The sequence below is a fragment of the Amborella trichopoda genome, chromosome 11 (genome assembly GCF_054954075.1).
Source record: "Amborella trichopoda isolate Santa Cruz 75 chromosome 11, AtrichopodaSantaCruz75HAP2 v2.0, whole genome shotgun sequence".
NCBI classification, from domain to species: Eukaryota; Viridiplantae; Streptophyta; class Magnoliopsida; order Amborellales; family Amborellaceae; genus Amborella; species Amborella trichopoda.
This window is the reverse complement of record NC_142346.1, coordinates 46,047,242-46,061,900: the sequence shown is the minus strand read 5'-3', so window position 1 is coordinate 46,061,900 and position 14,659 is coordinate 46,047,242. Positions and strand designations below refer to the sequence as shown.

The following is a 14,659-nucleotide window of genomic DNA, read 5'->3' as shown; positions in this document are numbered from 1 at the left end:
AGAAAGAAGAATTTTGATTTGTTACCAATGACAGGCCTTTTTGGATTGGAGTTGAAAGTTTCAAGTTGTCTGGTCTTACAGAGTAGTTGAAATGTTTCTTATTTTTTTATTTTATTTTTCATTATCCATGTGGGGCAGTTAGTGGCTATGTTGATCAACTGAACGTTTGTAACCCATAGGGCTTGGTGCAGACTTTTGATCCTCATGTGGATAAGCTCAAAATTCATTTGACGTTAAAGAAAAGCCACTTTCCTTTCTCAATTGTGCAGTCTGACTTTCCTGTCTCATACAGGAGTTCCAAACAAGCATTTTTAGATGTATTCTCCATGAATAACTCCAAAAGAAACCAGTCTTGGTTTATTCTCCTTGGGTCCTGTTTCCAGCCCAACGCTCCAACACACGTGATCCGTCCTTCTATCAATCGAGAAAGGAACCAAGTCTAAGAATTCCTACATCCCTCAAAACCTTCTAAAGTAAGTTGAAAGGCTACTTCCTTCTCACATTCCCCAAAGGTTTGAAGAAGAACGATGGCTACGTTTTGGATTAACATGAGCAGTTGTTTCAGACATATGGCTTACATAGATGACTGCCCTAAAAAGAGAAGATGTCACTGACCATGGCCTCACAGGAGAAAGATTCAAGCATGGATCTTCCAAAGGGACTACCGATTAGCATAATTAGAAACCGGAGAGCCAAGTGTCCCAAGTCTCTGGCGAAAGACCGGAGGGTAAAATCTACTATAAGCCTGGGGCCATTGGAGAAGCATTCCAAATGCTAAATCCTCTACAAATAACACAACAGCCAGCACCAGAAAGGTCTCCTAATACTGTCTGTGAAGACCTAGAAGAAGAAAGACAGAGAAGGCATAATAAACCAGTGGAAAGAAGAGATGGAATGGAGAAATTACCACTGAAGAAGCCAATGAAGGTAGGAAGTAGCTCCATGGAATCAATAGGGATAAGGTCTGAACCACCAGACTCGGCCATGCCAAAACAGAATGTGCCCAGGACCTCAGAAGCAGCTATCAAAAAGGAAGAATATGAAGAACCGGAGGATAGACAAGGCAAATACCAGCCCATTGCCCCAAAAAAAATAATTATGAGCTCGCAAGGTCCACAACTGAAAAATGGGTCCTGTTGTAGGGCCCATGTAGAGTCCGTATAGTGGCAAATGACATCATTTGTTGCAACACGAAGGTTTCACTTAAGAAGTGCGGTCACTATTCATTCACTAATAAGTGGAACCCTCCGTAAAAACCCACTTCCTTTTTAATGCCCCATTTTCTCTCTACTTTTCCTCCTCTGAGTTCATTAATGCTCCACATTCTTCCATTTCTTCTTTCATGTAGAGATGAGAGGCTTTCCCCTCATGCTTATATAAGGAGGAGAGAGCCCTCATTTTTTTTAGTTCAACAAATTTGTGCAAGTGTGAGATGTTTTAGTAAGATGTAATAGAACACTTGATTTTCGGTGCTTACATAAAAGAACGTGTGGCGAATATGAGATTTGTATTAAAAATATCTAGGAACGCAAGCCTTAATCACTAAAGCGGTGTTCTTATGTGTGATTGCAAGCGTGAGCTGCTTCATGTTTGAAGGATAGATTGAATAAAAGGAAAAGTTTCTTCCATGCCCTGGTACAGTAAAAATTTCTTGTGCCTACCCCTAGTTCAAATTTAATATAGGCTACAGATGTGCCATTGAGCAATTTGTTTACCTAATATTTCTTCTTATTCTTCATTCCCTAGTTCTTACCCTTAAATTTCTAATCTAGAAACTTTTTTTTATGTTTCAACTCCTTAAAGAAATCTTCATTCTAATTCTGTCTCATACCTTCTACTTCTAGAGTCCTTGCTATCTCAAAGTTTTTCTAGTTTCTCTCCAAGTTTCTTGGAAACCAGTAAGTCCCAAAAAAAGAGAATGAGATTAAGGTTGGATGACAGCTATGACAAGAAATTTTAAAAATATAATTTTAAGTAAATGACTTTAGAAAATTTTGTAGGTCAAGGAAATGGGTAAAGTTTCCAAGCTCTATAATAAATGGAGTTGATATTGTACTCATTGGCAAGATTAATCATGCTATGTGCTTTGCCTGCTATTGAATCTTAGCACATTAGATACTGAGACAAGCAGTAAAGAATATGCATTTCACTAGATCTTCACCTTAAGGGTTTAGGGTAAACCGTAAAACCCTAAAAATTTCTATTTTTGACAACAAATTTTTTTACTGCATGTCTCAGTTGCTAATGTCCTAAGATCCAATAGAAGGCGATGCACATAGCATCAATGATTAAGCCAATGACTTGCGAGTCTTGACCTGCAAGATTTTCTAAAGTCTTTTTTTTGAAATTATATTTCTCCAATTTTTGGTCCTAGCTGCCATTTGACCCTAACCCTATCCTCTTTTCTCATGACTTATAAGACTTATCGGTTTCCAGGCAACTTAAGAGAAACCGGAAAAGCTTTAAGATGTATTCTAAGGCCTATGGAAGTAGAAGGTATGTGTTTAGGAGAAGTAGAATGGGGATTTCTTTAACGCGTTGAAACATAAAAAGGGAGGAAACTTTAAGGGTAAGAACTAGGAGGGGAAGAAGAAGAAGAAATATTAGGGAACCAAATTGCTCAATCGCACATCTATACCCTATATTAAATCCAAAATAGGGAGAGGCACAAGAAAAACTTACTTTAAACGCATAGAAATTGATTTACCTACCAGGGTGTGGAAACACCTTTTCCTTTTACTCAATCCATCTTGCAAACAGGCAGTAACACACACTTACAAGCATACAAGAGAACTCCGACTTAGTAGTTACGGCTTGAATTCCTAGACAGTCTTGATACATATCTCATACTCACTACACACATCTATTAAAGTACTCGAGAATCAAGTTCTCGTACGCATCTCACTCATACATATTTCATATATACACTCACTTGTTGAATGATGAAGAATGAGAGCTCTAGCCCTCTTGTATAGGCTGAGAGGAGAGTATGTCATCATTTCATGAAAGAAGAAATGGGAGAGGGTGAAGCATTCGTGGAGTGAAAGTCACGTACCCCCCGCTTGGCTTGATAATTGTTCAGACCAAGAAGGTGTTTGCAAGTGTCCCGGACGTTCGTCTGCCAATTTTATTTAGGAACAGTTGCAACTACGTCATCAAACTCATTGGCTTCCCATCATGGGGGAGTGTTGACTCGATCCCTGCCCACCATTGCAATGCTATTTTTCCTTGTACAGTCTGTGCGTCTTTGGTTGATCTGGTGAGATATTCTCAAGTCAGGAAATCTGGAAGGGAATTCAACTTCCCTAGTAATAGTGTCAATTTTGGAGTCGTAGATGGAAAGATTGGTCTGCCATCGCACAAAGATCTGGGTTGATGCCAAATCTTTAGCATTGTTTTCTAGGATTCCTTTTAATGGTTTGCAATCCACCCCTAAATCTTTGATTTATAAGTTTTATTTGGAAATTTTGGATGGACTTTTGGGCAGCTAGGACCTCTCTTTTGATGGGGGCGTATTTTGATTGGCCATCATTCCAGGTTCCAGAAGCAAACTAGACACTTTCTTCCTCCTTTTCCTTACTTGTTTCAGGACCCCTCCCCAACCAATACCAGGACCCTTTCCCTATTTTGGGTTTATGTTTACATAGATCTGTATATCTCTTTTTTCTTCTTTCCTTCTTTGTTCTGTATAGCTCACCTCCCATCCCAAGGAGTATTTTGTTGTTAGAATAATGGGTTCAAATTGTAGAACTTAGATTTCTGACTTATGTTTAGGCTGATGGGAGAATGATCATTGAATAATGGGTTTAAATTGTAGAACTCAATTTCTGACCTATGTTTAGGCTGATGGGAGAATGATCATGTGCATATAAAAAGGGTTACAAGAGCCTTGTTTAAATTGGGATAATAAGAAAATGCCACCTTACTAGGAGAGATGTTAATGACCATTCCAAAATAGAATTAATTATTTGATAAATAAATACTCAAACCCTGAAAACAATTAGGGTATCAGCATTGAAAAGTGACAAAGGAAGTGTTGGGAGGGGTTCATTTTCTTAAGGGAGTCAGATATTTGCTGTTTCAATGAGAAATAAAGTAAAAGAATGAATCTACATATAATATTCTTTGAACATTTGAACTGTGAATCTCCATGTTGTTCATGCTAAAAAGTCACTTGGGAAGTGGCAAACTTTCATTGTTTATAGCCAAATTTATTTACAAATCTTAGCAAATATTTTCATTCTTGCTTTCTTTGTTTGTTCTCTTTTCTAAGTTTTTCTGGGTGATGCAAGCATTCCAATTATATCAAAGACTCGAAGTGGTCAAGTCCAATTTATCTGTATGGTAAACAAGTAAACTAGTCATGGGCTCTAGTCCTCAAGGATTTCCATGCAGTTGGGAATGGGATGATGATTTGATGTGAGCATAGAGACTGGTGGCATTCTCAAATCTCAAGATCTGAGTCTTGCTCAATTTAACAAGCCAAGCTAATAGAGGAGTCCCTAGAGTTCAACTTCAATGCAAGATCCATTGAGAAGGCAACCCATTTGTTGTAGTTGGTCTTTTCAGGGGTAGATTTTCATGGGGTCTACGGTGTCCTGGAGGCGATCTGTGACTTTACTAAAGTGAAACCCGTAGCTCACTTGACATACCTTGTTTTCTCTCGGTTTCTCAGGGATTTTTTATTGTAGAGAATGAGTGGCTCAATGTTGTCAGGTTGACATCGAGAGAAGCTGCATGTGCATGGAGGAGCACACTTATAGATGAGATTTTTGACATCAATGACCTAATGTCAATCTCTTTACCAGGTACTTAGAGATGCCAATAATAAGGCTTGTTCATAAGAGAGAATCTTCCATTATCTGACCCTTCCTGTATATATGTCTTTTTTGCTGATTGTATTCCTTTAATAACTAGATGGAAGCCTAGTAATTTTATTCTTAAAGAAAGTTCAACTATCAACTTACAGCATCTTTCCCCGTGCTTGTTCTAGTGGATAAATCACTTACATAGTACTTGTGCTATGAGATTGCTTCTGATACTGTTTCGAGAACATGACAAATATTGCAACTGATTTTCATTTTACATGTTGAAGTTTACTTCTAGCTTCCTTCACCATGGACGAGGTGACATTAAATTTTTATGTTCATTAGAGACATAAAATGTCACTGCCTTTTCTGATAACAATATTACTGATTAACTTGACATTATCAAGGGAAAGTGTTAGGACCAAGAGTATATATGTTCTGGTGATCTTCTTCATAGATTTACATTATATTACCTGAAAAAGTAGTTTGTATTTTTGTATGTTTATTTTGTTGTTTCGTTGTTGCTGCTTCTGTTTTCCCTCTATATATGCACAAAAGTTTGTTGGTGATCTATGAAATTGATCTTTGTCGTGGTTCTTGTTCTTTTAAAACCTATAATTTGAGCAAAAGCCACTTTGCCTGATTCACTGCAGGTAACTCCCCAAGAGCCACTTTGCTTGATTAACTGCATCAAACCCTCCACAAGCCACACCCTTCCACCCCCCACCCCCCCCCCCCCCCAACCCAAAAAAAAAAAGAAGCTAAGAGAGTAGCACGAAATACAACTTTGCCTGATTCACTGCATCAAACCCCCCAATCGCTATGAGACTAATTTTGCAATTAGGTGGTTTCACAATTTATACTTGATTTGATCGTGCAAGTATAAAATGTGAACCGTGAAGCACATACCAAACAACCTACCAAGTACTTTGTTTTGGCACGACATCGAAAATCCAGAGTTGATTTCATACAAACAAAACTTTTGTGAATCATTTGCCACTGAACCACCTAAGATCTGGTAAGACCAACTTAGTCAGAAGTGACTACTAGATTGCAACCAATTTAATCTTACATCCCTTACAAGGAAAAGATGGAAAAGAAAATAAATTCTAAAGCCAAGTTTCAAGACCTCTTTCATCTTCTTGATAGTGATATGGAAAAAAGACCTTCTCAAAATGTACTAGAGAAGGTGATTACAGAAAGGGGTAGTCAGTGTAGCCAATGACTGGATCAGGGGTATAGAAAGTCTCTCTGTTATATTTATTCAATGGAGCATTCAGTTCGAATCTCTTAGGTAGGTCCGGATTAGCCAAGAAATGGCGCCCATAAGCAATGACATCAGCAGATCCCTCCACAATGGCCTTGTTCCCAGTTTCTTTAGTGTGCCCCCCTGTTGAAATAAAGTTCCCCTTAAAAGCGGTCCTCATTGGTAGGAGGCTATGGCTGGTCTCAGCTTGAACCCCAGATTTCACGATTCTTGGCTCTACATAGTGGGCATAGAGAACGCTGTATTTATTCAAAGCTTCAGCCATGTAGAGGCCAAGGGCCTCAGGATCAGAGTCTTCGGCTTCTGCATGAGCTCCAAAAGGTGATAGCCTTATTCCAACTTTATCGGGTCCAATCTCTTTTGTTACTGCTTCCACTACCTCTAATGGAAAGCGGCAACGGTTCTCTAATGTTCCACCATATTGGTCGGTCCTATCATTCACACTATCTTTCATGAATTGGTCAAGAAGGTAGCCGTGGGCCCCATGGATCTCAACTCCATCGAAACCTTTTCCAAATTCAAAAAGAACATATGAAACATTTAGTTAGATAGCAATTTTCAAGTAAAAGATGAAGTTCATAAAGCCATTTAAGTTGTTTGCTTTAGGTGGAAGGCATGGACAAATTGAAGAATGAACATATAAGAGTCTCTTCAGGTAGTTGATATGACAGAAAGAAGTTCCATCTAACTTTTGCAAACAATTTTCTGATATAAGGCATGCACACATACCAGCTTGCATGAAGTATTCCAACTTCCAACTTCCAACTATGGAAGTGTTTATGCTCTTAACATTTGCATGCTAATGGATTGTGCATGTGAGGGTTGAGGTGTTTATTCAAATAGGCTGATACGCATTTATTGTGCTAACATTAACCCTAATGGATCATTTTTGGTCGGCCCAACTGAGCAAATAATCACCAATATAGGTTATTGTGAATTGCCTTTGGCAAATTATGTAAAACACAGCTATTTGAATTTGTGTTGGAGTTACTTAAGATCCAAAAGTTTGGCCTTGTATTATGGGTAAAATTTGTCACACCAAAAACCCTTTCGTTAAGATTAGAAGCCTTCCAAGTTGCTATCATTGGTGTGAATGCCCTAAGTTTAAATTTTCATTGTAAAGTATCCCTTAATGTTAACTTTATCAAAAAAAAAAAAAGTATCCCTTAATGTTATTTTTTTTGTAAAGGCCGACATTCCTTAAGGTTCCGTTTGGACGCATGAAATTTTATGATTCGTACCAACTTTTCCTTCCTCACATTTAAAAGTGATAATCCCAGCTTGGTCTACCAATATTCATGGGGAACTTTTTCTTTGTAACTGCACTTATCTGGAAAAAGTGGCTAAATTGGCTGTGAGACTAAGGAAAAACAAACATGTCTTCCCGCTATTTCCTAAAAAACAAAAGAAGGTTTTTAGGATTATTCATAAAGGTAAGCAGGCTATTTCTTTGATATGACATTAGCATGTCGAAATGGAGCCTTAGAGTATTTGAATGTGAAATACCTTTTGTTTTCTTGTAAGTCAACCAAACTACCCTAGTCATGTCCCTGGTTCCTTGCATGGAGTCTAAACACAAAAACATGTTTGGCTTTCCTTGGATATGGACTAGAAGTCCAAATTGACTTTGGTGATACTGTATATAACTGAAGGAGAGCAAATTCTCCTCCTATCATAAAAAAGACTAAAATTCCTTGAATGATCATAGATCAAATTTCCTGTTGATTAAAAAAAAGTTTACCTGCCTCTATGGCGTTTCTTGCTGCAAGCCTGAAATCATTTACAATGAGAGGAATTTCGTCAGTGGCCAATGGTCGGGGAGGCGTGAACTCGGCCACATCCAATTGGTTTGATTTTAGCTGTGGGGTTAATCCCTTGTCGCTAGAAGAGATTGGAGCTTGCCCATTAGGCTGATAATCTGAAGAGAAAAATTTAAAGACTTAACAAAGATGAGATTTCAACATTAATTTATGAGCGTTTTATGTGCATATGTTAGGTTCCAAATCTTGCAATGGGTGGGGGACCCATGGATGTAGATTGAACATATTCATCCATGTTAGAGGAGTGATGGTCTAAAAAAAAAAGGACCCGGTTTCCATGCAGCCAAGCCCGTATATGTAGAAATGCAAGTCTATTAATAAATATATTTTTGAGATGGATTTTAAGACTTAATTTTTGAAGGGCATGTAATCTCTAACATAGAGATCATGAATATGAAAAAATAAATAAATTTTAAAACTTAAAAATAATAATTTTAGTAAGAAAACATTTGGACTGTTAAATTGTTTTTAGATGGAACACCTACTCTCATCCATCTTTAAGATGGATGGGTGCTTTACACTTTCTGGACCACATATATAGTCATGCGGTGCAGCCCACACGGAACAATTTTCCAAAAAATAAAACTCAAACCGGCCCCAACCTTTATATGATACATCAGTAGGCCTATCATTGTTTAGAAAATTATGATCATGCCCTCATTTGTAGTATCCAAATTAAGGAGGAGCAATTCCCTTGGATGCGGTATCAAGGAGCCCGCCTTGCAAGAAATGATTACATACACACTGTATGGTTTCGGTTTCACTCAAAAAATGCACACAGTATGGTCCGTTTAACATCCTTTCATCTCCACCGCCTGTCCTCGGTAATGGATGATGAAGATGAATCGTCCCCTTGCTTAAATGAAAATGACAAACATTGAGATTACCGTAATGAGAAACTCTCCCCACATGCCAAATTTGGCAAAAGAAGACGCCACCATTGTCATGAACGGCATTCACAATGGGTTTCCAAGCCTCAACCTGCTCCTTTGTCCAAATACCAGGTGTATGTGCGTACCTGAGTAGAAAAACCCACAATATAAGATTGAAAAAATATCGAGAATTTGATGAACACTAAATTCTATTTAATTGAAATGAAAATTACAATAAAATCTGTCTAAAATTTATGTATACCAAGATCTTAATTCATTAAAATAAAAAAACTTAAAATAAAATTGACTAAATCTTTTGTATACCCTTGAGCGGTGTCGGAGACTCCAGTGGCTTCAGTGATGAGGAATCCTCCTTTAGAGGTTCTTTGGGAATAATATAAGACTGCATGAGGCTGTGGGACATTGCCATAGGATCTCTGTCTGGTTAATGGTGCCAATACCACTCTGCAAAGAAAATTCGTTCAGGAAAGGAAACGCAAGTTTTAAATTCACACTCATTGTACTAAGACAGTAGTAAACTGAAAGGACATACTGCAATTTTTATAACCAAAATGGACCTCTAATAATGTGTTTGTGAAGATCACCACTACCTAATCAATGGTTTGGATGGCGATAAAAACCGAGTGGAACCTAAAAATAGGACATGACTACAAAGGTGGATTCCACTCACTAGTCTCGATCTCCATCCAACTCATTGATGGGATGGTGATGAAACTCATGAGCACAGTCAGTCTGTGACATTGTTAGCTTAATTCCAGCTATCTAATTAAAATAGGAAGGATGGTGGTTGTCTCGAAAAACGAAAAGCATATATATATATATATATATATGTATAGTGGCACGTAGAATTGATTTCACGGTTAAAAATAATATTACTGTAGTTTAGTGATTAGTAAGAAAGCAATTTAGGGAGTATTGCTCTAAAGAATACTAGACAATCGCGGGACGAAGTGTTTCAGAAAATTACAAGGGAAAAATAAATGGAGGTTGGACATAGATAACTTCCTCAACCATCCGATGTCAACAACAGATGTTCTAGATCTGATCAAAATCTCAGAGAAAGAGAGAGAGAGAGATTATTATTTACTAATGAATGAGAGTGTGAGAGAGAGAAAGATAAAGAGGTGAAAGCATGCATATTTACCTATGAGAGAGGAAAAAATTGCCCATTTTGTAAGGTGTTAAGAGAGGCATTTTATCCATCTTAACTTCTTCTTCTCCCTTCTCACAATTTGCCATCTTTCATGACCCAAATTGTCACCACCAAGCATCAATATATATGGAGAGCGAGTTAGGTCTAAGACAATAAAAAAAAGGATAAAGACACCTTTATCTTCCATGGGAAATATTAGGTCCAAAACCCCTATCTTTTTAATATATGACCAAGTTCCCTTTTCTCTTTACATCCAGCCATTATAATACTCAATAAGTGAAATTAAAAAAGTTCACTTGGCTCACAACATAGAACTCCAGTTACATTGTGTCCTTTGTGAGAAATTTGGGGCTATTTTTGTGCATAAATCATTCTATAAACCCACTGTTTCTCAATTTCAAATTCTAGGGGTATAGTGGGTATAACACTTAGAAGCGTGGGCGTATGAGTCATTTGGAATAAACATCTTTGAATTGAACCGGCCGCCGTTGCCGGCTGTTTGGACTCATCACGCCCATTGCCCATCGTGTCGGTCCACCTATGTGGACGGGTATCTCCAAGGGCTAAAAATTAGTGTGGTATTTTATTTTTTATTTCTTATTTAAATAAAATACTCATCTTAATTTCGGTTTGTAGGGGTATTTTTTATATGGGAAAAGTTTATATAGAGCCGAGGCTCTAAACAATCAAATTCGAGCCCACCTCAAAAATTTCACTAGAAGTTGTTTTGATGCTCAAATATTTTCAAATTGATCATTGGATATCAAGATGTATAGACATGAAAAAAAATTGGATTTCAAGTTTTGGAAATAGTATATTTTGTAACGTCTTTTTTGACCGTCAATTTTAAATATTTTCAAGTTTTTGTATATCTCACTATCTACACTATTTTTTAAGCTTTAAATTTTATAAATAAAGATGAAAATATATTTTAAGGCTATCAAAAAGATTTTCAGTATTGAAACCACATTTCTCTATACCATTTGAAGGTAGCTTCTAATTTGATTGTTTAGAGCTTAAGTTCTATACAAACCTCGCCCTTTTTATAAAGATAACTAGATAAAAATAATTAAAAATATTTCAAATAAAAAATTATCAAAATACCTTTAAATTTGTTTTAGTCAATAGTTTTATTAAAAATATTTTTATTAATTTTATTCAATCTTACTTATAAAAATAAGATAATTTTTTACTTTAAAAATAATTTTTAATATTGGTTGATTTTTTATTTTTTAAAAACTTTTGGCCCTGCCAAACCCAACCCGAGTAACTCAGAACTCGGCCTGAGCTACTCGTCTACTCGGGTTCAGGCCATGGCTGAGTTCGGTCCCTGAATCGCGGTTCCAACATTGGTGCGGAGAAAGAGAGTTACCCTGGTTTTTCGCATTCGTGCATAGAGAAAACTCCATGCCCTTTTTTCTTAGAGAGAGGGGGAGAATTTTGGTCAAATGGAAAGAGAGTGATTTTGAAAAGCAACGGTAAAGATATAAGGTGGGCCTTACTGGATCTGTTACCTGTTTTGGAGCAAGTTAACCTGTGAATCCCCTTCACCAATCTAATTTTTGGGTTTAGGATTAGGATCTAATCGGTTATCTTTAGGATTCTATGCCAACAGAACTCATAGGATCATTACTCAACTTCTTCCATCTTACTTATTAAATAATTAGGATGGTGTTTAGGCTCTCCTTAGCGCATGTTTGAGAAGCCTAAGAACTATCCAAATCCACTTGTGCACTTTAAAAAAAAACATATATATATATATAAAATATAGTACAAGATGAACCAATTTTTACCATTATTTGTTGTTGTACCTTTTTCTTTTCGTGTATGTTTCTTTTTTAAATGTTAAGGTAAACCTTTTTCTTTTTTTTACTTAATAAAATATTAGGTGGAACCCTAGTGGGAACTATATGTATGACATCATGGGTGACGTTTCTCATTGGTCACATAGATTTAAGGAACAAATATAGTAAAGAATGAAACAGAGAATCCTCATGTGATCACATGTCTCCCAGGGTAGCCATATTAATTATTTTTGAGAAATTTACCCTAATTAACTAACTGTTGTTAAGAAATTTACCCGTAATATTTTTTAACTTTTCAGAATTAAAAATGGGAATAGTTTATATAGAGCCAAGGCTCTAAATGATCAAATTTGAGCCTACATCAAAAATTTCACTAGAAGTGGTTGTTTTGATGCTCAAATATCTTCAAATTGATCATCTCGACATTAAGATGCATGGACATGAGAAAAAAATGGATTGCAAGTTTTGAAAATAGTGTATTTTGTAATGAATTTTTAGACCGTAAATTTTCAAGATTTTCATAGATATTTCGATCTACACTATTTTTGAAGCTTTAAACTTTATAAATAAATATAAAAATATATTTTAAGGCTATCACAGAGATTTCCAATATTGAAACCACATTTCTTGACACTATTTGAAGGTAGACTCTAATTTTATTGTTTAGAGCCTAGGTCCTATACAAACAGCACCGATTAAAAATTTATCCCTTATATGGTGTAATTTACGTTGAAGGCCCTATTTTTCAACTTTCCCAAAATATAATTATTTCGAAATTTTAAAATCCAAACCAAAACTATTAACATAGTGGTTCAGAAATTGAAATTCCATACCAATTTTTTGTGAACCAACTAGATTGGATTTTAAAAATCCGAACTGATTTATTTATGTTTTGGGTTTGGTTTTTCAAAATCGAAACCCCAATCCTCACCTACTTGACTCGATTCCAACGCCCCCTCTCGAACAAGTAATGTTAATCAACAATGGTGTTAATTTGCCCAAAAGTGTTGAGTTTAGCTCCATGTGGCTCTGTGAAGTTGGATGCCAGTCACTCTATTCACCTTTTATGATGATTTTTCGTCCTGTTATCATTTTCTTAAGCGCGTGGTTTCTGATGAGTTGCAACCTTAAGCAATCCAATTAAGGTTAAATTTTATCATAACATGTAATTTTGTTGTAAAAAATTATTAAGATTATCTGAAAATCTATTTTCATATCTTATTATAAAATCTAATCTCCAAAAAATAGCTATAATCAAGTAGATCTATAGCATATGAAAATCTTGAGAATGAACGATCTAGATAATATGTTGCAAGATTCATTACTTCTAGAACTTAAAATCTTTATTTTTTTTTCATATTCATACCTCTCGATGTCAAGATGACTAATTAGAGGGTTTTTCAATATTAAAACAACCTTTTCCAATGGATTTTTTAGACGCGTCTTTAATTCTACATTTTAAGGTCTTAACCTTATATAAACTTGGAAAAATAACATATATATATATATATATATATATATATATATATATATATATATATATATATATATATATCCGTTATATTTAGCGTTATTATGAAATTACCTCGAAGTTTTTGTTATTACATATATACTCATTTATTCAATTGGCCCTTTTCAGTTTCCAAAAATCGAAAATTAAAAAAATTAGGTTTTTCAAAATTTTAAAATTAAAAAAATTCTATTTTTCAAAAACAGAAATTGAGTTCAGTCTTCAAAAGCCTTTTTTTCCTCCGCTTCTCTCACAAATCTCCATGGGTGAATACCCAAGCCTTTTGATCTCCTTAAATATCTCTTCAGCCTCATTAACTAGACCTTCCTTGCATAAACCACATATGAAAATAGTGAATGTTGTAGAGTCATGGAAGCAATCTTTCTTTGAGATCCCTAAATGCAGAGATTGAGCCTTATCTAAGAACCCAACATCACAGGGACCCTTAATCAAGGTGTTATAATAGTATCTGGAATGAATCCTTTACTAGTCATTTCCCTCAAAAGCCCAAGTGCGCCATTGTTTACAATCCCATTAAAGGAAAGTATATAATAACATCATTTATTTTTGGTATAAGGTGTTCACAATTAATCTTAACCATTGGATGTGATATTAATCTTGAACATTTACCTCAACTTTTTCTTTCTTACTGATTAAATAATAAGGCTGGTGGTTAGGCGCTCCTTAACACGGTTTGAGAACCAAGAACCATATCAAATCTTTCCAAATCCACCTGTGAACTTAAAAAATAGACTTAACGCTTCAAGTCTAATAACTCAGTTATAAATTTAATGGACAAAAATTATACAAGATGAACCATTTTTATTTTTTATTATTCTTGTTGCATTATTTTTTGTTGTTGTTGAATTACTTGTTATTGTTGTTGTTGTAATATCCATGATTTTAAAGTTTAACTTCTAAATAATAGATATCTAGAATTTGGGTACCCATTGGATTTATGCCCCCACTACGCCCAATACTTTCTTTTTAAAAATTTTAAATGTGCTACTTCTCTTTTTTTGACAAAGCTTTTTATACTTCTCCATACCGTATACGTTATATACTTTCCCCCATCTAGTTGTTCAATTTAGATTAAGTAAATCAATGATCTTTTGATCTAGATCCGACGTCGCAGAGTATTTTATTTTTAATTTTTTTCTACAAATAGTATGAATATGAAATTTGGCACATGCTATTATCTCAATCGGATGCACCTAAAATGTAAGAGTTAGTTTTTTTTAAGGTATTAGTGGGGTGGTATCAATAAGAATAGGATATAAACCATAACGTAGTGATTAGAGTGTGGGGTGCTACCCCACGACCCTAGGCCCTTTCCCTATGGGTAGTACCCTATTTTTGATTTTGTCCCCAAAAAAAAAGTACTCTAGTTCCGATGGACTATA

General features: G+C 35.6%; 1 protein-coding gene and 1 long non-coding RNA gene across 2 annotated transcripts; both read right to left on the bottom strand.

Annotated features, from left to right (window-relative positions):
* Positions 1-207: 207 nt before the first annotated feature.
* On the bottom strand, positions 208-1,488 carry LOC148779954 (uncharacterized). Its single transcript, XR_016043690.1, has 2 exons — positions 908-1,488; positions 208-709 (listed from the first exon to the last, which is right to left on the bottom strand). It is a non-coding gene; the product is annotated as an uncharacterized LOC148779954 (long non-coding RNA).
* A 4,339-nt stretch (positions 1,489-5,827) lies between these two features.
* On the bottom strand, positions 5,828-10,034 carry LOC18448471 (putative 12-oxophytodienoate reductase 11). Its single transcript, XM_006858532.4, has 5 exons — positions 9,933-10,034; positions 9,092-9,232; positions 8,783-8,913; positions 7,817-7,993; positions 5,828-6,582 (listed from the first exon to the last, which is right to left on the bottom strand). The coding sequence occupies exons 1-5, from the start codon at positions 10,025-10,027 to the stop codon at positions 6,002-6,004; spliced, it is 1,125 nt and encodes a 374-aa protein (XP_006858594.3). The 5' UTR covers positions 10,028-10,034; the 3' UTR covers positions 5,828-6,001.
* Positions 10,035-14,659: the final 4,625 nt, after the last annotated feature.

Coding starts and splice junctions, on each gene's coding strand:
- LOC18448471 (XM_006858532.4), bottom strand. CDS start 10,027: ATGGCAAATTGTGAGAAGGGAGAAGAAGAAGTTAAGATGGATAAAATG. Junction 7,994..8,782: donor GGGGAGAGTTTCTCATTACG/GTAATCTCAATG, acceptor TTTTCTCTTCAG/ATTATCAGCCTAATGGGCAA. Junction 6,583..7,816: donor AAGAAACGCCATAGAGGCAG/GTAAACTTTTTT, acceptor AATTTGGAAAAG/GTTTCGATGGAGTTGAGATC.